At 38.3% G+C, this 22,254-nt stretch overlaps 1 protein-coding gene across 7 annotated transcripts in view; it reads right to left on the reverse strand.

The window, feature by feature from the left end:
* LOC118535747 (protein nucleotidyltransferase YdiU-like) overlaps positions 1 to 22,254 on the reverse strand; it is a 40,269-nt gene that overhangs the window by 6,509 nt on the left and 11,506 nt on the right. For 3 of the 7 annotated variants that reach the window (XM_036092300.2, XM_078075260.1, XM_078075263.1), the window contains 10 exons: positions 20,840 to 20,909; positions 19,792 to 19,864; positions 17,811 to 17,894; positions 16,739 to 16,868; positions 10,929 to 10,973; positions 10,749 to 10,830; positions 10,553 to 10,645; positions 9,445 to 9,524; positions 8,627 to 8,670; positions 3,038 to 3,117 (listed from right to left, as the gene is read on the reverse strand). In XM_036092300.2, the coding sequence (XP_035948193.2) occupies positions 3,038 to 3,117; positions 8,627 to 8,670; positions 9,445 to 9,524; positions 10,553 to 10,645; positions 10,749 to 10,830; positions 10,929 to 10,973; positions 16,739 to 16,868; positions 17,811 to 17,894; positions 19,792 to 19,864; positions 20,840 to 20,909 (781 nt within the window). Of the gene's footprint in view, positions 1 to 3,035; positions 3,118 to 6,073; positions 6,229 to 8,626; positions 8,671 to 9,444; positions 9,525 to 10,552; positions 10,646 to 10,748; positions 10,831 to 10,928; positions 10,974 to 16,738; positions 16,869 to 17,810; positions 17,895 to 19,791; positions 19,865 to 20,839; positions 20,910 to 22,254 lie in introns of those variants that run through there. The other 4 variants (XR_013449017.1, XM_078075261.1, XM_078075259.1 and 1 more) reach the window with 4 other exon arrangements.

A 22,254-nucleotide genomic window follows, 5' to 3' on the forward strand; every position in this document is an offset into this window, starting at 1 on the left:
ACTAGTTTTGTGCTAAAACAGGAGAGCAAATACATACCCTGTCACAAAGACTATATATATATACCACAAAGACTATATATATATATGTCCCAATAATTTTGAAGTTCTTTTACAGCATTAAGAGAATTATAATTTTCTAAAATATTTACAAAAATAAAAGAATGTCAGTGGTTTGCCATCTTTCCAAATCAAGGGCATGGATTCCAACTCATGCTGCTTCCTCATTTGCAATTTGACCCTTGGTAATAGACTGAGGCATCAAAGAACACACCTCTTTCAACAATAATTCTAGGATCAAAATGTATATTTCCATCCAGTTATAAAATAAGTCATGGGAATGTAATGTACAGCATGGTGACTCTAGTTAATAATACTGTATAGCATATTTGAAAGTTGCTAAGAAAACAGATCCTAAAAGAACTCATCACAAGAAAAAAAATTTTGTAACCATCTATGGTGATGGGTGTTAACTAGACTTACTGTGGTCATAGTTTCACAATATATACAAATATTGACTCATCATGACATTAAAGTAATATAATGTTATATGTCAACTATACCTCAATTAAAATATACTTTTTGGTGGTTTTGTCATTTCCTTGGGTGTTAATAAAGGAATACTTGGTTCAGATAGAAAAAGGTGCATGATTATCTATACTAAGAAAGTACCAAGAGATCAGAGATCAAATTACTGATTACTAATATTTTAAATAGGAAGACTCATCATAATCAATATGGTGCTCTTAGAACCTCTCTTAACTTCCCCCAGGTGCTTTATACATATCCTTTTATTAAAGTTACTTTTATACCTATCTAATCTCACTTGTTGGCTAAAAATCTCCCTGAATACATTTTTACATACTTCTTCATAGCACCTCACATACAGTCTCAAGAAATGTTTGATGCAAGCAGGTAAACGTAAGTTGTGTGTGTAAAGGGTTACCTTACAGAGGTTTAACAAAAATCTTTTTCCTTCCCTGCATGAGAATTGAACCCTTAACTAACTTCCTAGGTCTGTTCCCCTAGTCACTTGATAAGGTCATATGACAATATACATATATATATAAAACCATATAACTTTGCTTATGACCGACAAATAGCATCTGGATGGGAGAACTGTAAATACCTGACAAAATGCTTTAGGCTTTCTTTAGTGTGGTGACTCGGTACAAGGCAGGTCTCTTGTGGGGACACTGGAAACTACATCTATGGAGTTGTGACAAGAGGTACTGGTTTCTATGGAACATGAAGCTTTTAAGCCAGGGCTGCCCCTGCATCTTCCCAGTGTGGGCCTTGTCCCTGCACACCCGAGCTTCACTGCTGTGCTGGGTGCTAGCATGGACCACAAGAACTCCTGCAAACAGGGAGCCTGATGTTGCCCTGCTGGTAAGCCAGTCTGTCCTCTGTCTGAGTCGAGTGGGGCCAAGAGCAGCCTGTGCTAGTCCTATGAATCTGAATGTGCACTTGAACCTAGGAAGACACCTCCCCACCCACGGTGGGTGCTGCACCCTTACTCAAAGATAATTTGGGGGAAGGGAAGAAAACAAGGAACAAAAGATAGGGAAGGAAGGAGAAACAAGCCAACAAAACAACTGATGAAACAATGCTTCGTTTCCCCAGCTTTGGCTGATTTAAAGACAAATACTGAGCTCTCTCCCTTCTGTTTGTCCTTCTTTAACACCATAAAAGATTACATTTTAAAATGTTTTATTTTCTAAAGTGAAAACCTAGGTTTGTCAGGCTAATGAAACTACTGAAATAAAAAGTTAATGCAAGTCCCAAATTAGAAATAACAAAAATAGGGGGCGCCTAGGTGGCTCAGTCAGTTAAGTGTCCCACTCTTGATTTCGGCTCAGGTCATGATCTCAGGGTTGTGAGATCGAGCCCCGCATGGGGCTCCGCGCTCAGTGGGGGAGTCTGCTTGAGATTCTCTCTCTCCCTCTCCCTCTGCCCCTCCCCCTATTCACGCATGCTCTCTCATGCTCTCTCTAAAATAAATAAATAAATCTTTAAAAAAAAATAGCAAAAATAGTTTCTCTCTCGTGCCAGCTCTGATCACTTGGTTGTGACCACATACATGCTGTGGTGAGAATGATTCTGAGGTGGGACCAGTGCAAGAGAGAGAGAGAGCCACAGCATCGATAACATCCACTCCAGTGCAGGACAGCAACAACACGAGTGCCAAGGCCAGTCCTCTTCTAAAAAATATATTATGTGCATTGCATTTTAAATAATTCATTATGAAGTATTTGAAGCATACAAGAAGATATGCAGAACAATACAATGAACACCCGTGTATCCTCCACTCAGCTTCAGAAATCAGATACTTCCAATATGATTAGAGCCCCGTATGAATCTCCTTCCCTAACTCAAATTTCTTCCTTACCTCAAAGTAACCACTGTCCGAAGATGATGTTTCTCATCTTTATTCATTTTGTTACTTTCATTATATATGCATGCATCCCTATGTGGTGTATAATTTTGCACATGTTACACTGTATTTAAGTGGTGCTTATTATATGCCTTTGCCACTTGCTTGTTTGCTTAACATTATATGTGGGATTCATCCAGGCAGATGCATGGAGACTTAGTTCATCCCATCTTCACTGCTGTCAGGATTAATTTAAGTGGACCCACATGGCTAGTGCCATGGACACCTGCTAGAAGCAAAAAGCTAATTCCCTCTGCAGAGATGCACCCTTAAATCAGGCTTCACTGGATCTCAGAGATTGAAATCCAGAAGTCCAAAACATAAGCAATAAACAGCAGAATCAGACCCTCAGAAATCTGAATAATATAGATATGGGATATAAATGAATCTTTAAAATTTTAAATCCATTAAAGAATAAATTAGAAACTATGAAAAAAAAATGATTCACTGAAAAACAAAAAAAAAGGGAGACCAGGCAGCAAGAATTCTGGGAAGCTGGTACTGGCAATGGTCTAGTTTAGCATGTCTACAAACAAAATAAGTGTGCTTAAAATATGATACATTTAAAGTTAATAAAAATAAAGCCAGAAGCCTCAAACACCTTACCTCTGAAAAATCATTCCTTTCTGCTTTTCGCACTGCGGATTCTGCCATCCAGTTCTTCAGTACATACCTAGGATTAACAGCTTAAGGGGGGGGGAAAGCATGTTTTGGAACAATAAATTACTAAGTCCATACAGGCCATATGAAATTATCCCCCAAATTAGATAAGCTTTAAGAACTGTGCTAGAATGTATGGTGATTAACATAACAAAATAAAATTAAATTAAAAAAAAAAAAGAACTGTGCTAGAAGGTGCAAATGAGAAGAAACGATCAGCATCAGTCCATTTCTATTGTTTATAAACAATGTACACTGTCTATTATGGTACAGAAAACACTTTTTGGAGCATTATGAGCAATACTGTATTTGGTTTTTCTCTTCGGTGTTTCATCATTACTTTGGTTTTTTCACCATGTTCAGTTCACTAAGCACTTTCTAAAGCATGGAGAAAGTAGTGAATGCATCTGAATTAGGCCCTTTAGCCTAAGTGGAGGTAGCGGGGGAGAGAAGTTGCTGCTTTTAACATCTTTAAGCTCAGAATTCAGGTCCTACTTAGTAGGACTGCTTAAAGTTAATGCTGCCAAGAGCAAACATGAAAGGTTACATGCAGGTAAAACTCTTTATAAATTTATATTTTTGATAGTAACCACGCATTTTGTCATTTTAAAGGTATTATAATAATGGCACATTTAGAAAAATTCCAGAAACTACGTCTTTAGTTGCGATGAGCCTTTTCCAAAATAATTTATCAACTGAATGGAAAGGAGGGATGCTTCTCCCCACTAGCACAACAGAAATTCCAGGAATCATCATTTTGTGATTCTCAACAGCTTGCTGAGCTACTTGAATGGAGGAAACGTACAAATTCCCTTTCAACTTGGTTTTAACAATCTACCAAGTTATGACATATAATCTAATGTTATAAGAAGTGCCCTGTGACCCAGTAATTCTGTAGGAACATAGTCTATGAAAACAAATTTAAACATAAAAAAAAGTATTATTTATATTAAGGAAAACTAGAAACAATTTAAATACTTAGTAGGGGAATAGTTAAGTGAAACACTGCATACCCTTTCAAAGAAATATTATGCAGTTAAAAGTGTTACATTATAAAGAATGAAGCAGCAAGGGAAAATGCCTTATTTACTTTTAGCAGAAAAAAAAAAGAAAGACCTAAATTATACCATTGTATGATTACTACTATATTTTTCTCCTAATCAATACACACAGAAAAAGAGAGACTAGAAGTAAATGCAAAAAGTAAATAATAACTGTGTTTGGGAAAACGGGATTTTTTTTTTTTTAGTCTTTCTATAAGTTTGCATTTTTCAAATTTTAAAGAATTCATATAGTACTTGTTTAAAACAAGACACATATACACAGAAAATACAATCTTTAAACAAAAAGGAAACTAACATGCAAGGGGAATTGTGGAAATGCTCAGCGTAGGCAGAGGGAGAGCAGAGCCTTCCAATGAAAAGTTTGACAAATTTGACAAACACTGCCTAAAAACCTGGCAATGAAATACTGTTAAAACGTACTAGAAATTTCAGCTACAAGCAGAAGTGCTTTGGACCAAGTTATAAATATACAAACTACTTGAAAATCAGAAAATTATAGATCTGTTTATAAGATTGTTTGAGGAGTTATTGGATTCTGTACATTTTTATCTAGTTGGGAGTTTTCTGTTGGTGGGTTATTTCTTTTGGCAATAAAATTTTAAGCAGTGGGTTAGTGAGGATTCTGTCCACACACAAACCCTGCCAGAGTTCCATGTAATGTGGTAATCCCTGATCCACTAGAGTGTTGACTACTTATGGGCAGGGCTCAAATTCATCTTTGTAGTTTCAGCTTTAAACAGTGTGACTGTACAAAAAGGGGCATGTAATAGGGGCTAAGTATATGTTTCTGAATAAGCAAATTCAGCACTGGAAGAGATTTAAGACTATGTTTTACTGACCACATCATAATATAAATAAAGCACGTCATTGCTACCATACAAATGGAAAAAATTAACGTATCAGAAAGTCAGCAGACTCAATGGCCATAAAACACTGAACTCTTCAAATTATTAAACACAATTAATCTCTCATAGGCTGGCAATGAAACTGGAAAATGGTAGTTCTATTTATCATTTATCTAACTCAATAAAAATAAATGTTACTTTCATTGCTAGTTATTAAAATACTTTAAGAGAAAAATTATTACAAATGTAGCATCTTCCATTGTTCCTTCTCTCTGTCTCTCTATTTTAATATCCAGGAGGAAGAATGAAGAAGGAAATTTTTCTTTTATTCTATTATCTACAAAAGGTCAGTTCTGAAATATCTACTTGAGGTCACAATTTAAATTTATACTATCACCTTAACTGAGAGCACTTTCACCTTGATTCCCAAATGATCTTGCTTAATTTCTACTGAGAGTCCTCAGCACACAAAGGAAATGTCTCTGACTTGCAATCATACTAGCATTCTCTTTGTTTCTTTTCCAAAAGAGAGAAATTTGGGCTGAGCTAATCCCAGTCAGGGCCAATTCATTCTCCATGATCACTGGGCATATGGCTGTGTCTCCAATGAGGCTCAAACCCAGGATTTCAACATAGTTGGCCTTGAGCTCTAATAACCTGTGTTCTGAGGACAAGTAAAGATTCTTCGGAGCATGTGCCACACATTCACTACTAGGCACAAAGAAAGCAGAATTACACTGATGCATTTTCAGAATCACAACCAAGTTAGTTTTATTGCAGATGTAGCTGTTTTAGAGCTTTTTAATATCTCCCCCCAGCAATATAAACCCAATCGCGTCATGCTGGAGATACAATGGACACTGTCAGGGCACAGTACTGACAGTAATCAAAAGCATTTCTCAAACAAAATTTTACTATGATCTTGGGCTGGGTGGGCACAATGTGACATAGAAGAGAAGTGATCAATGCCTTCTGGTGGCTTATGATCATAGAGTTATTCGGAGGCCTAAAAATTATAAATTTTATAGGGTTGTTTTTTTTTTTTTAAATTCTAAGACCTTTAAAACACTCACCTTTGATGTTCCCATTGCTCGCAACTTGGAGCATTTACAAAAAAATTTTAAAGCAAATCTTCCCCGTGGAACCCCTGGCTGGCTTAGTTGGTAGAGCATGCAACTCTTGATCATAGGCTCGTGAGTTTGAGCCCCCACACTGGGCGTAGAGCCTACTAAAAAAAAAAAAAATCTTCCCCTAATCTACTATTGATTTTTTTTTTTAATGTTTTGAAACAATATACAACAGCAATATATTTTTAGTGTTTTGGTTTCTAAAAAACATAGTCATCCCAGTCTTCCCAACAAAGATATTTAATGTACTCTATACTAACGTAATAGTTGATACTTATTGAGTACTTATTATGTGCCAACTACCATCTCCTGATTTTGTGCAACAATCCATGATGTAAATGCATTTTATAGATGAGGAAACAAAAGCGAAGTCAAATGGGGGCGCCTGGGTGGCTCAGTCGTTAAGCGTCTGCCTTCAGCTCAGGTCATGATCCCAGGGTCCTGGGATCGAGCCCCACATCGGGCTCCCTGCTCAGGGGGAAGCCTGCTTCTCCCTCTCCCACTCCCCCTGCTTGTGTTCCCTCTCTCGCTGTGTCTCTCTCTGTCATATAAATAAATAAAATCTATAAAAAAAAAAAAAGCGAAGTCAAATGGATAGAATTGTTTTAAAACTGGACTGTCATGATTGCACAGTTTTTTAAATTTAGTTTAAAAAATCACTGTACACTTAAAATGAATGAACTTTGTGATGTAAATTATACCTCAATAAAGCCACTAAAAAAGTATATATACACACCAGAAAGAGAAAAAGAGGGATGAAGGAATCGAGTGACCTGCTTAATAACATCTAGGAAATAAATGGCCGAACCAGAGCTCAGGTACAGCTGGTCCAACTCCGGGGGCCAGACCATACTGCCCCTCTAAGGAAAAGAAACTCAGGTCAAGAGCTGAGAAATGAAGACCCTAGAAGGGAAATGAAGATTCAGACTTCACTACACTGGACACTCTTCTTAGATATTTTATTTCTTCATGCCTGTTCAGTTCTTCAATTCCACATCCCCTGATACACACTGTTACATGAATTTGTGCAATTTCTTACATATTTGCACTTTCCTATCAATTAAATATATAGTAATAATGTATGGAAGTGTACCTTTAAAAAAATAACTGCGCTATCATTATGAACTTTTATCAGACCACTGCTCTTTGTGGAAATTTATCTTTTTCCCTTCCTTGAGAGCACATTGTTCAGCACTTATTTCTCTAAAATAACTGAAAGCTGCAACCTTGAGTTCATTAAATTTCTTTCATTTACCACCTCATCCATCCTGTCATAACCAAACAAATCCAAACTAAAGACTGTCACCACATGTTAGTCTTCCAATTTCTTCTTTCTCTTAACTGCTGAGTGTCCACATTCTGAACTGGCTTATAAATTCTGTATGACTGCACCAGTGGACAGAAGTGGCTGGCAACGAAGAGATCACTCACTTTCCTGTAAAAGCTAAACTTGGGTTTTTTTAAAAAGATTCTATTTATTTATTTGACAGACAGAGAGCAAGAGAGCACAAGCAGGGGGAGCAGCAGAGGGAGAGGGAAAAGCAGGCTTCCCGCTGAGCCGGGAGTCCGAGGCAGGGCTCCATCCCAGGACCCTGGATCATGACCTGAGCCAAAGGCAGCCCCTTCACAGACTGAGCCACCCAGGCACCCCTAAACTTGGTTTTATTTCTATAATAATGTCCTGAGTTCAAGAAGCAATCTCACTCCCTAACCTAACATGGAATGTTAGCATCATCCTTATTTCATTCACACAAAATCAGCCACCCCGATGACACACATTAGCTCTCTATACAAGTCCTAAGTAAGGCAACAGGAATCAAGGACTTTGGACCCACTGTCTGAACATCTTTGATCTTGTTAGAATCCACACTGTAGAAAGAACTAACTTCCATTTTTTTCTTTTTCAAACCAAGTGTGAAGTCACATGGTAAACTGAAATTGATATATAGAGATAATTTCTTTTTAGAGCTATCACTTACTGGATGTGTATTATGGCCCATGCACGATAACAGGATACTTTACATATATTATTGCTCATCATTACAACATCGCTGCAAAATATCCCCATTTTATAATAGCTAAGGGCCTTGAAACTCAGAGTTAAGTATCTTGCAGATCATGCAGCTAAAAGGTAGCAAGATGAGATTCATCTGCCAGATCCCCAAACTCACATTCTTGCCACCATAACCCAAACTACCTTGTCTCTCTACCATCTTGTAGGACAATATTATTTTAACATCAGTATGCAAACTGTTATACTGTTAAAGGTCATTTAGAAAAGCTCACAGATGACACTTCAACTAAAATGTACTTAACTAAAATTATTCTAGTTAAAAACAAGCCAAAAAAAAAAAAACCCAAAAAACAAAAAACAACCCTTGGTTGTTACTCAAGTAATTAGTTCAAGTAATTACCTCAAGTAATTACTTCCAGCTTTCAAAAAAATGTTGCTTTTATGTGATAATCCTTAAAGTTGAAAAAATCAAAAGGTTTACTCACTTGTCATTCTTTTTCTTCTTTCAGAATCTGAATCATTCATGTTACTAACAAAGAATAAAACAAAGGACGAGATTAACCATTGTCTCCTCCTATCTTTTTTTCAAAAAGGTGGGAATTATTTCACAAGACAAATATTGGGGAAAAAAACATTTAAAAATCACATTGAATCAGTGGTCTGAAAGGAAGACAGAAAATACTGAGTATGATTACATAACATATAAAATACTACCTTGTTTAGTTATTTTAGCTAATCCCAAACCTTTTATTTTTACAAATTAAAAAAAGTTTTGTCTAAAAAAAATCTAAATTGTCTGATACCTTTCTTTATCTTAAACAGTTTTCTGAAAATAATTCCATTTTTTCTTTTCTTGATTAATCATGGTCATCTTTATAAACAGCCCTCAGGGGCAATTAAACTGGGAAGGACTATTTCTCCCTGTCTCTCCCTTCAGAGACCACTACCTACAATGTCTTTACTCCCAAGTTTGTTGCTTCTACTTCACTGTAATTTATGAAGCAAAGTAACGTCTTACAAATGTATACGATGTGACCACTAATAGGCTAGAAGCCTGAGGAGCTCTCCTCCAGAGCTTCAGGGCATGGGGTCTCCGGGGCACCTGGGGAAGCAGCGTTATCAGAGTTGAGGTGAACAGACCTGTGCTGTCTCCATGGGTGAGGTGTTGCCATGGACGCCTCAGCGGGTGCAAAGTACCCAGGAGTAAAAAGGAAATGATGGAAAGTTGAAGGAAGACTCGATGGGTTACCTCTGCTAAAGTAATACATCACATGCTTTTTCAGAAGTGGTTAGATTACCTTACCTCTTCAGTCTCAAAAGGTACTGGGACACCCAGGCAGGAAAAAGCTTGTGCTCTGAAATCATCTTCAGTGCCCAGAATTGCTAAGTGAAAATGCGGTAATAGGCTGCTTATTATATTAATATTGGTTCTGTTTATTTTAACTTCATGTTACTTTAAATTATATTCTTTAATAATAACTTGTAATATCCAGATTTTTTAAGACATGCTATTTCAAGTAGAAGTAGTACTAAAAAAGAATAATATTTTCCTTTTCTTTATATGACATTCAACTCTAAAATTCTAATTCATGGAAATTCATGTAATGGCATGATTTAAGATAAACCAAGTCCTTATAGAGATTACATGTGAATACTTATGTTATCCAAAAGCCTTCCTTTAAATAATGTATAATTTACTTTTAAAAACTTAATTTGCAACTGCATTTTATTTAGTCATCTATTAATTCATTCAACAAATATTTATGGAATGTCAACGCTGCTCTGGGAATTGTTAGGTGGGAAGGATTTAAAAATTAATAAGACATGATTCCACTCCTAGTATCTGTCCAAGAGAAATGAAAACATATGTTCACACAAAAACTTGTACATGAGTGTTCAGAGCAGTATTTATTCACAATAACCAAGAAGTGGCAATGACCCAAATGTCCATCAACTGGTAAATGGATCAGCAAAAGATGGTATATCCATACAGTAGAGTACCACTCAGTGACAAAAAGGAAAGAACTGCTGATACAGGTAACAATATGGATGAACCTCAAAACTTGGCTAATGAAGAAGCCAAGTGCAAAAGACCACATTTTGTATGATTCCATTTATAAGAAATGTCTAGAAAGCGAAAACCTTGAGACACAAGGTAAATTAGTAGCCGCTTGGGGCTAGGAGCGGAAACAGGGATTAACTGCAAATGGGCACAAAGGATCTTTATTTTAGGGTGATGGAACTGTTCTAGAATCAAATTGTGGTGATAAATGCATAAATCTGTCAATTATAAAAAAATCACTGAATTATATACATAAGGTCAGTGGAATTTTATGACATGTAAATAATACCTCAATACATCTGATAAAGAAAACTTAATTAAGAGAAAACCAAATGTCACAAATGACTACCTGGGGAATGTTGAGCTCCTCTAACTGGCTTTGGGTAATCTCGCTGAGCTGCCGAAATGTCATTGTAAAATCAGCTTCTGTCTTTTCCATGAGCTAATGAGAATAATTATGTTTATCAATCTCAAATCTTCAAGAATATGCTGATTAGTAATTCAAAAGTTAGTCAGAAGAAAAAAAGATAAAATGACAAACTCACATGTAAGAGAAATGCAATTAAATCATCATCACCCTTCCTCTCTCCAAGTAACCCCAGTTTGGCTTTGAACAAGTCTCTAAATCTGAAAGAGAAATGTCAATTCAGTTCAACTCTCACTATTTTAAGAACTGTCCTCAAACCAACCAGGATGCTTTAATATCCCTATTCAAAAGGACAAACCTTGTATAATAAAGAACTGGATACCCCTCAAGAATCTGAGCAGCTCTACAGGGAGAAAAAAGGAAAGACAATTAAACTTGATTTAAAATTAACATTCTTGAATCACATTTTACAAGAACAAAGTGAACCTTTTCACATGTGAAATATAAATATGGTATAATTATATTTATCAATCTCAATTCATATGTTTCATAAAAATATAAAGATTAAAGCGTTCTTAACCTTTTTTTTTTTTAAAGATTTTATTTATTTATTTGACAGAGAGAGACACAGCGAGAGAGGGAACACAAGCAGGGAGAGTGGGAGAGGAAGAAGAAGGCTCCCCACTGAGGAGGGAGCCCGATGCGGGGCTTGATCCCAGGACCCCGGGATCATGACCCGAGCTGAAGGCAGATGCTTAACAACTGAGCCACCCAGGCGCCCCAAAGCATTCTTAACCTTAAATTCATCCTGAAACAAATTAAGTTTCTATTTCTTAATATTCTTAAATGTATTTTAAATCATATAAAAGCTCAACTCATTCTGAAGCTCCACTGCCTTTACCTTACTGAGCTCATCCCGTGTAAGTTTTCCCCTCGCTCATTCTGAGGCAGCCACAGGAGCCTCCTTGCTGTTCCTTAAACATCCCCCACACACCTGCTCCGGGCCTTTGCACAGGCTGGTCCCTCGCCTGGAGCACTCTTCCCCCAGGCATCCATGTGGCTTGCTCCTGTGACTCCTTCAAGCCTTTGCTTGAATGAGGTACTGACCATCCTTTTAAAACTGCAAACCTTCCCTCCCTTTATTCCCTATCCCCTGCTTTATTTTTCTCCATTGTATTTATCTCCTTCTAATAAGCTACGTAACTTATTTATTCTGCTTGACTGCCTCTCCCACCAGAAGTAAGTACCACAAGGGCCCAACTAACATGCTGTTTGATTCACTGCTGTCCCCTTAGTACTTAGAACAGTGTCTGGCACATACTGAGCACCTCAATAAATATTTGTTGAACGAATAAATGAACTCTGCAAGGCAAAAGGGATATAAAATTCATGGAGATAAGAGTGACTGCTTAATGAATATTGTTTTATATTGCTTTGATTTTGAACTATGATATACTACCAATATATTTTTGAATTATATTAATTAAGGAAACCACAGATCATATATAAAACTCATCTTTATTGTAGTAATCCTTTTTGCTACCTAGGGTTAATGAAATTACTATATGCTTTGCCTTCCACTTGGGATCTTGTACTGGAAATGGCCAATTTTAGATTTGGGGGAGGGGTGGGGAAGAGAGTCAAGTTAAATATGCTATCTTCAAAAAAAAAAAAATATGCTTTATCTTCTAGCAAATACCTTAGACACAGAAATGATTAAAATGTGATCCTGCCCTCAAGGAGTTCAATTCCAGTGGTTATGTCAAGAAATATCTTAACATTCTATGTAATTATTAATGTACTTAGATTATTATTCATGCTTATTTGTATACATATGCGAGGTATTTCAAGTAACTAATTATAAACATTAAAATGTTGCCTATTATTTATTCTGTTGTTTAAAAAGGCAACCATGTACACTTGTTTCTTCAGCCTGAATTCAGAATGAGAGATCACACAATAGTCAGACTGAGATTAAAAATTCAGCTTTAGGGGCTCCTGGGTGGCTCAGTCGTTAAGCGGCTGCCTTCGGCTCAGGTCATGATCCCGGGGTCCTGGGATCGAGCCCCACATCTGGCTCCTGGCTCAGCTGGGAGCCTGCTTCTCCCTCTCTCTCTGCCTCTCCCCCTGCTCATGCTCTCTCTCTCTGTATCTCTGTGTCTCAAATGAATAAATAAAATCTTAAAAAAAAAAAAAAAGTTCAGCTTTATTATTGATGAAAGCTAATCTCGAAAATATGGCTTAAGTCTATGGATAATCAGCATGTTAATATATTGTGCCTAAATTAGAAAGATTTGTTCACTCAGTTACTAGAATAACAGTTATAGCTATGGGCCTCCCCCATTTGGGCACAGCCCTGTAAACTCTTCATATAAAAAAGCAGAAAATGTAGGCTTTCTCTGGTCAGGCACATCTCCAAAAAGAGATGTATTACTAGGATGAGCCACACATGTTTAGTTTCTTCTCCCAAATTCATCAAACGGATCATTAACCCTTTGTCCCCCGGAGAGGAGTAAGTGGAGCCAGAGAACGACTGTGTACTCTAAGGAAGCCCCCCCACCCCGCCCCAACCGCAGGGAACCACAAGAAGGGGAATAAGTGATTTCCTTTAAAAGTCTTCAAGGCCAAACACTAAACCAGAGATGTCAAAGGAAGATGGCGGTTCAAATGAATTTTGGGTGCCTGCCCTTCCCTGCTCTAATTCAGCCCCTGTGCTGGGCCTCAGAGCTTCAAGGGCCTGGAGGAGGCAGGCAGGCCTGGAGGGTCTGAGCAAGGCTGCAGGCCCTCATTCTTGAGGTACAGCATGGCCGAGCAGAGCAAAGACATTAAGGGCCCTACCTGTATAAATGTTAACTGCAAAAAATCAGTGGGCTTCCTGGCTTCCAAGCGGCTACAGGAGAGCTGCTAAAACCTCTCTACCCCCGAAGGTGGGAGAATGTTAGCCTTGACTGCTCGGGAGAGCTGGGAGCAGAGAGGCAGCCTACGAGAGGCCCAGTGGAGAGCTAAAAACTTGCCTGCAGGTATTCTGCCAGCCCATGAAAGGGGTACGACCGCTTAACTGGAGCAGAGCCCCAACAGAGAGGCAAAGGAAAATAACGAAGTGCCTAAGTGTTTTCCTCTCATACCCAGAGAGAGGAAAAACAAAAGAAGGCCAGAACAGTTGGCTCCTAGTACAATGGAACAGCCAGTGGAGACAGATAACAATATGAAAAAAATAATAAGACACTTCAGAGGAATAAACTGTGCCTCAGGAGACCTTCTGGAACTACAAGATAGTATTTCAGACTACAAAATTCAGTGGAAGAATTGAGGGGGATAATGTTACTCTTGAGACTCAAATTTAGTGACCTAGGAAATCAGGAAGAAGAAATACTAGAAAACACTATTCAGTGGGCACCTGGGTGGCTCAGTCAGTTAAGCATCTGCCTTCGGCTCAGGTCATGATCCCAGGGTCCTAAGAGTGAGCCCCACATCGGCCTCCCTGCTCAGCAGGGAAGCCTCCTTCTCCCTTCCCTCTGCCTGCTCCCCCTGCTTGTGTTCCCTCTCTCTCTCTCTGTCAAATAAATAATTCTTTTTTAAAAAGTGTATAAAAAACACTATAAAAAAATACAAAGAAATGGAAAGCATAAGGAAAAAAGTAAGAGACTTGGGGACATACGGAGGATTCATACAAAGAATGGAGTGCCAGAAGCACAAAAAGGAATGGAGGAAAAGTCAACAGTTAAGCAACAGCAGAGATTTCTCTCGCTGGGGATGTGGTTACAGTCAGAGAAGCAGAACCACTATTGGTGCCAGAGGACAAGGGGTGTATCTTAGGGATTCGACCTTCCGTGATTGTGGGAGCCAGTGAAGAATGGCATATCATACTGTTGCTTCTGTGTCTGGTTTTGGGGCTCAACGTCAGCAGCGAGGAGAGGACAGAAAATTGGATGTGAAACTGGAGACAGTGAAGACAAACTGGAATGTACACAAACTGAAACCCATGTCTAAACCCCAAGTGTCCAAGCTCAGTGGTGCAGGTCAGCTGCAGGATGAGCCAGTGTCCCTCAGCCTGGAGCAGTACACACCCCGGCCCAGGACTCCGCTTGGCTCTCTCCCCACACCAGCACGATGAAGCAGCAGACGGACGGCAATACGCGGGAGCGGCAGTGGGGCCTGACTCTAGCCCAGCCTTCCGGGTGGAATCATGCTGCTGCCTCACTTCCACCTTCCAGATGTTGCAAACTTCTCTTGGGCCATAACCATACAGGGAAGGGGAATTTGGAGTGTAGCTAAGCTGATACAATGTAAGGCCCCTACGCTTTACAGTTCTGGCCAATGTGAAAAGAGAGAGGGGATGTGCACAAATTCTGACATGTACCCTTCAGTAGCGAGGACCTGCCTCTTTTCTTCTTCTCCATGCTGCCACACAGAATTTGGATGTTACACACGGTGCCCCATCTCAGACCCTGAGGACTACACGCAGTGCAAGGCGGGATGAAAAGCTGAAAGCAGTCTGAGACTCAGACAGCAGAGTCCCCACTCCAGCCCTCAATTACCAACCTGCACGCTTTCATGGGAGAGAAAAACACATGTCCATCTTGCTCAAACTACTATTATTTTGGGTTTCTGTTACACACAAGTGAATCCATAATCTAATACCCTACGTCTCAATTATCTGTCGGAGTAAAATAAAAACAGTAATAGTTATGTAAGAATTCAGAAAATATATCACCTCTATACCCCAGTAAATAATAGAGTAATCAAAACAGAGACTTCAAGATGGAACCATGAATAAAAAGCGGTGGCCAGCAGTGAAATGATTAGAAATGTGTGCGTGTGCGGGTGGGGGAAGCGCAAGGGCAAGGACTCTTAAGATGGGAGAGATACACTTCAAGGAAAAACCTACAACAGTCTGAATTCAAAATACTAAGCTATCTTATTAGCAAAATCTAGCAGTTGGGTACTTAGAGGTAAAACGTAAAAGCATTCTTGAGTCTCATTGAGATGGAGGGGGAAAACAATAAGCCAATAGAATCTTAGTGAAGGAAAATTATTTGGAAACTCATTTTCCCATAACAGTAGAGAAAGTGGCAGAAAAAGGAAGATAATTAGCAGTGGCGGGTGGAGAATACAGTAGTTTCCAAATCAAGGTGGGGGGGATGATGAATGAACTGCTCAAATCATAAAAAGATAAGGAAAGTCCATGGTGGGGGAACTGATACATAAAATAAAGATAAAGCATGATGTAAGGCAGGAATAAAATCAATCAGTTGTTACAAGAAATATGAACAGCCTACATACTTCTATTAAGACAGAAACCATCATATTGAGTTAAAACCTGGCTATATATGTTGTTTGTTTTTACAAGAAACATACTTTAAAACAAAGTGATAAAGGTAAAAAAACAAAGTGAGACTCGAGGCAAATCCAACAAAAAGAAAGCATGAATCATAATATTAATACAATATAAATTGAAATTTGGAGTTAAAAGGATAAATCAAGATAAAGGGGGTGATTATGTTGGGCTAAAGGGCACTTTTTTTTTTAAGGAAATATAAGTAAAAACCTGTATGTACCAATAATACAACAGCAAAATATGCAAATTTAAAACAATTACAAAAAACTACTTAGTAAAAATACAGTTAAAGTGGGAGATTTTAATACACATCTCTTATGTATCAAATTTATCAAATAGATAAAAAAATAGAGTCATAAAGGTCTTGAATAATACATTCAATACACTTAATTTGATATAGTAAAACTTCTGACTACAGAGTATACATTCTTTTGTTTGATCATGAAATATGCACAAAATTCATTATGTTGGGGCCACAAAGAAACCTTAACACATTTTAAATAGATTTTACCAAACACATATAAAAATATATGAATAAAATGATCCCAACTATTAAATATTAAGAAAAACAGTGATAAATAACCCTTAGATCAAAGAAGAAATAAACAAAATTTCACAACACCTAAAAAGCAATAAATAGGGAAACACTTTATCCTGATAACTGTGGGAAAAAGCCAAAACTCTACTAGAGAAAAATACACAGTTTGAAATGCCTTCATTATTAAGGACTAAATAATAAGATGGTTTCTAAAATGTTAGCTTCAAAAAATGATCATTATACAAACTGTATTTTCATACAGATTTAATTAGTGGATTTAGGATTTACTCACAGCTGCTTTTGCCTAGGATCCAGTAATGGGTTTAAAGCTTGCAACAACTTGTTTAAATTAAACATCCCAACATTGGCCTGATTTCCTATTTTATATCTTCTTTCATCATCAGATGTGTTTGGGACAAAATCTGTTTAAAATAAAAAATATTAGCATTTTTTAGTGGAGATAATTGTAATAAACAGGCTCTCCCTTTCTAAGTTTATATTTAAATTTAATAAATTTATATTCATTAGATATGTTCACATTTATTAAATCTTTCTGACATTAAACATTTAACTAAAAAGTAACATAAACACTTACTACCCATACACATGAAATTCTTTTTCAATATGAATATTTGCCTAATAGAGGAATACAATTCTAATATGTAAGAATTTTCAGGTGATCAGGGGCACCTGGGTGGCTCAGTTGGTTAAGCGTCTGCCTTTGGCTCAGGTCATGATCCCGGGGTCCTAGGATCGAGTCCCACATCGGGTTCCCTGCTCAGCGGGGAGTCTGCTTCTCCCTCTCCTTCTCCCTCTGCTCCTCTCCCTGCTCGTGCTCTCTCTCTCTCTCTCTCCCCCAACTAAATAAAATCTTTAAAAAAAAGAATCTTCAGGTGATCATAAATGTACTTCAAACTCCACCTCAAGTATCACATCCTCCACAAAGCCCACTTGGATCCCTCCTTGTAAGGACTGTGTTACTATGGCCTCCATTTTATAGGTTGGTAAAGTGAGAAGTTAAGTAACTTGTCCAGGGAAGGGCACAGAGCCACTATGACTCAGATGCCAGAAGTCAAACCTGCATCTGTCTCACACAGGTTCCCTACTACCCTCCCTGTCATCTTCTCTAATATGTGATTCCTTAAGGGCAAAGACCACAAAGGGCTCATTTTTGTATCCCTGCAGCACCTGGAACATTGAGTACCACATGAAACGACCATTTTATGAATGAACCCAATTCTTTCTACTACCCCATCACTGTATTAGCTATAACAATTTATCTAAAATAAACTTGTAATCACTTTTTAGTGAAATAAGATATATGTGTGTATACACATACATATTTACATATAAATCACACATACCTGGGTTATAGGCTTCCATAAAACCAAATGGGCCATAGTCGATTGTAATGGATAACAAACTGAAGTTATCGGTATTACAAACACCTGAAACCACAACAAAAAGATTCCAAAAACGTGGTAATAAAATAATAAGGCATTTTTTAAATGTATAAAATTATCCAGAATAGAAAAGGCAATGGAAATGCATTTGTTTTAGAAGTGAAACAAAATTAGATTATCAATTGAAAGTTTAACTGGTGATGTCAAATAACTTAATAGATATCAAAACTACATCTTTTAACTAAATTTAGCCTTTTGTTTTATACCCCACCCCCACAAAGATTTCAAATAGTGCAGGAACAAAAGCCCCAAGAAATACAACTTCTTCTTACTTATCCTCAATTTCTTCCATTTGTTTTTAAAAATATAAGTTACTTGGAATGGAAATGAAACTAGTAAAGGAATAAGATGAATTCATTTCCAAAGGATGGGAAAAGGGGGAAATATGGGTATGTTCCCCATTACATCCTCAGCTGCAGACCACTAGCAGACTGGGGAGGGAGTGTGCCCTCCCAGGCAAGGGGGCTAGGGCTGGCGGCCGGAGTGTGGGGTAGGAGGAAGCCGGGGAACAGATACACCAGCCTAATACAGGATATTTGGCAACTGCGTCCAATATAGGGTTTCAACCTTTTTCAGAGCAAGATGGCCCTGTTTATCAAAATGTTAAATGTACAGACTCTCTAACCCAGCCATTCCACATTAGGGGTTTGTCCTCAAAAGTTACCTTCAGGAATATGAAGATACAGTTTCAAGGTAGTTGCTGTGCTATGGTTCATAATAGCAAAAACTATGAAACACCTACCCCGCTCTCCCCCAACCCACCCCAAGAGAGATACACAGAGTATGTGTGTGATAAGCATGCGGATTTCAAGAAGTTTTGCAATGTGGGATTCCCTTTTGGTATTTATCTAGAGACATTAGAACATACATGATTTGTTTTTCAGTTATTCTTAGTTCAGGCAGATAGTCCTTCCTATGCAACTTCACACACTAAGTGGCTTCAAACACACAAGCCAGCCCTACTTTTTTCATAGGAGGTGTACAAATATCATCCCCAAAAAGCCCAAAAGAATTGATATGAAATGGTTACTAATGATTACCCTGGAGAATGGAATTCACACTCACTTCTGTATACTTCCAATTCTTTTTTTTTTTTTTTTACGATTTTTTTATTTATTTGAGAGAGTGAGCGAGCCAGAGAGAGAGAGAGCACACAAGCATGGGTGAGGGAAGGGGCAGAGGGAGAAATGGACTCCCCACCAAGCAGGGAGCCAGACACAGGACTCAATCCCAGGACCCTGAGATCATGACCTGAGCCCGAGGCAGCCACTTAACCGACTGAGCCACCCAGGTGCCCTATACTTACCATTCTTTATCAAAAGCATGCAGTGCTTTTACAATTAAGATTTTATAAACAGCTTTAAAGAGACCTAAATATAATACATGTAGCCACAATGTTGAAAAGATTTACAGGCTGGGGCGCTTGGGTGGTTCAGTTGGTTAAGCATCCAACTCTTGATTTTGACTCGGGTCTTGATCTTGGGATTGTGAAATCAAGCCCAGCTTCCGGAGTCAGGCTCTGCGCTCAGCCTGGAGTCTGCTTGTCCCTCTTCCTCCCCCTCTGCCCCTCCCCCTGCTCACTCATGCTCTCTCTAAAATCAATCAATCAATCAAATCTTTTTTTAAAAAAGAAAGCTATGCAGGTAATAACATCCTTGTTGAATTGAGGATGCTTATTCTATTTTGTGTATACTGTTCCATTCAAAACCATTTTAAACACAAGAAAATTGTTTCTCTGTTGCTAAGAGCCAATTCATATATCGTAAATGTTACGAAGCTCATCAGCGGGAATATTTTAAAGTACACAAAAAAGAAGTCCTCTGGTTCAACAAATTAACTCTACCTTCCCATCAGGAAAATGAAACATCAGTAGATGACTTACCATGAGCAAAACCAACAGACATCCACAAGGCAATGAGTTGTGCCGTCTTTGATACCACAATAGAGAAAAAATCCTAAAATAAAATTCAGAAATTTTTCAGATTTTCAGGAATGTATACTATTTTAGGATCTTCTGCTAAGTCACAAGGAGAACATGGAAAGAATTCAGAATGCCAGAAGATGACTAAAGGAATGGAAATTAGCTGATGTATGAAAAAAATGGAAGAACGTAGAATTAGTCACCGAGAAATAATATATAAAGGCTCAGACACAGTATAATGACCAGGCTTTCTCCATGTCCAGTAAGAACAGGAAAAGCATTAGAATTCAGCACAAGGGAGGTAAATGTAAGCAAAATGAATTCTTAAACTTTGAAATGAGTCACCAAGAAAAATAATGGAATTCTCTTCTCTGCGGCCGCTAAGAGAATGAAAGAGGGTGATGGAGACCAAATCATTTCCACGGGAATAGAAAATCACATTTTCCTGTTACGTATTGTGTTTATTTTAAAATTACTACTATAGAAATATCTATATTTCTCACACGTGAGAAAAGAATACGTAAGACCAAGTTACACAACATGCGCACAAAACATAACATCTAGAATCAGGATGTAGTAGCACCTGTTCTTTTTCTCTGGATACCTTTCAAACAAAACAACTTTCTTATCTATGTCTTGTTTATGAAGTGGTTCACCTTCTCCTCCTCTAACAAAATGTTCAAAGTGTTCTACATTTCCTTTCCTACCTTTAGTAAAGTTCTAAGTTGTAACCGCTGATGTTGGTGGGCCATGAGAGAAAACCAAGTATTGCTCTTTCTCTTTCAAAACTTACCACATGGGGCGCCTGGGTGGCTCAGTTGTTAAGCGTCTGCCTTTGGCTCAGGTCATGATCCCGGAGTCCTAGGATCGAGCCCCACATCGGGCTCCCTGCTCGGCGGGAAGCCTGCTTCTCCCTCTCCCGCTCCCCTTGCTTGTGTTCCCTCTCTCACTGTGTCTCTCTCTGTCAAATAAATAAATAAAATCTCTAAAAAAAAAACAAAAAACTTACCACATATCTGTTAGGTTCTGTGACCTTCACTGAGGGGAAATGCTCCCGTATGATGAAGTCTAATAATGTCCTAGAGAGAAGAAGGAGAGAGCATCATTGTTCCTCAGTATCAAATCATCTAAATCTGCCCTTGACATCCAGGAAGCCATTAGATTCAAACTTAAAATTTTACAACTCAAAGTAAGATTTTACTCTCAAAACAGCCACAGAGAAATACTTCCTCAATACCAGTCAAAACTGGAAATGTGTTTCTAAGACAGTATTAGATTCCACCATGTTATATTACACATAGAGATTAGTTCAGTAAATACCCAGCACACACCTATTATATGCCCCGTCAGGTGCAAGTCCTGGGGGAAAAGATATGCCAAGACCCAGGCCCAGAGGACCCAAACCTCAAAGCACACAGAGCAGATCAGGGAGACGAACACAGGAAGAAATAATGACATTACAGTGTAACACATGCAATAACAGAACAGTATAAAAGATACAAAGTTAACAGAGCAGGGAACGATTATTTATGTCGGCAGAGTCATGTAAGACTTCTCAAATAGGGGGTGGCAAAAAATTGCCCAATGTTTGAAGTCAAAAGTATTTAAGTTGTCTGTGTATCATATTTTTTATTCCCTATTTTAACTGACTTGTCAACTAACTATAGTGTTTATTGCACTGGATAAGAAAGAAACCAGAAGGGCGCCTGGGTGGCTCAGTTGGTTAAGCGACTGCCTTCAGCTCAGGTCATGATCCTGGAGTCCCTGGATCGAGTCCTGCATCGGGCTCCCTGCTCGGCAGGGAGTCTGCTTCTCCCTCTGACCCTCCCCCCTCTCATGTGCTCTCTCTCATTCTCTCTCTCTCAAATAAATAAATAAAATCTTTAAAAAAAAAAAAAAAAAGAAGCCAGAAAAAAATTGGGGGTTGTAGATGTGACTTGGGAATTATTAAAAGCCAGTCAAAACAAAAGGAGTGGATTAGAGTTTGTGTATATATGTATTTTTCTAGTCATTTAATAATTTAATCATGTGAATAAGTGCTTATATGTCAAGAACTGTTGCAGGCATTTGGGAAACAAAAAGGAATATATACGTGGCTATGTGAGCCAATAGAGAGATTTTCAGGAGGAGGCGGTCACTAATATACACCAAATGCCAGAGAGCTAAGTGAACTATAATGGAAGTATTACCACCAGATGGAACAGTTTCAGTGACACCATGAATCCAAGCAGAAGTGACCCAAAAAAACAAATGGGAAGTTAGAAATAATGCCCTGTGAGTGTAGACAACTCTTCTCAACAAGCAAGATCACCATGAGCTCAGTGAACATATGCTAAAGTGAGAGACTCAGGGACCACTCTGACCAGTGTGACGACTTCCCTACTCTGCTTACTCATTTCCCTCTTGTCTTCTCTCCCCGTATCC

This window comes from Halichoerus grypus, chromosome 6, assembly GCF_964656455.1.
Source record: "Halichoerus grypus chromosome 6, mHalGry1.hap1.1, whole genome shotgun sequence".
Classification (NCBI taxonomy): Eukaryota; Metazoa; Chordata; class Mammalia; order Carnivora; family Phocidae; genus Halichoerus; species Halichoerus grypus.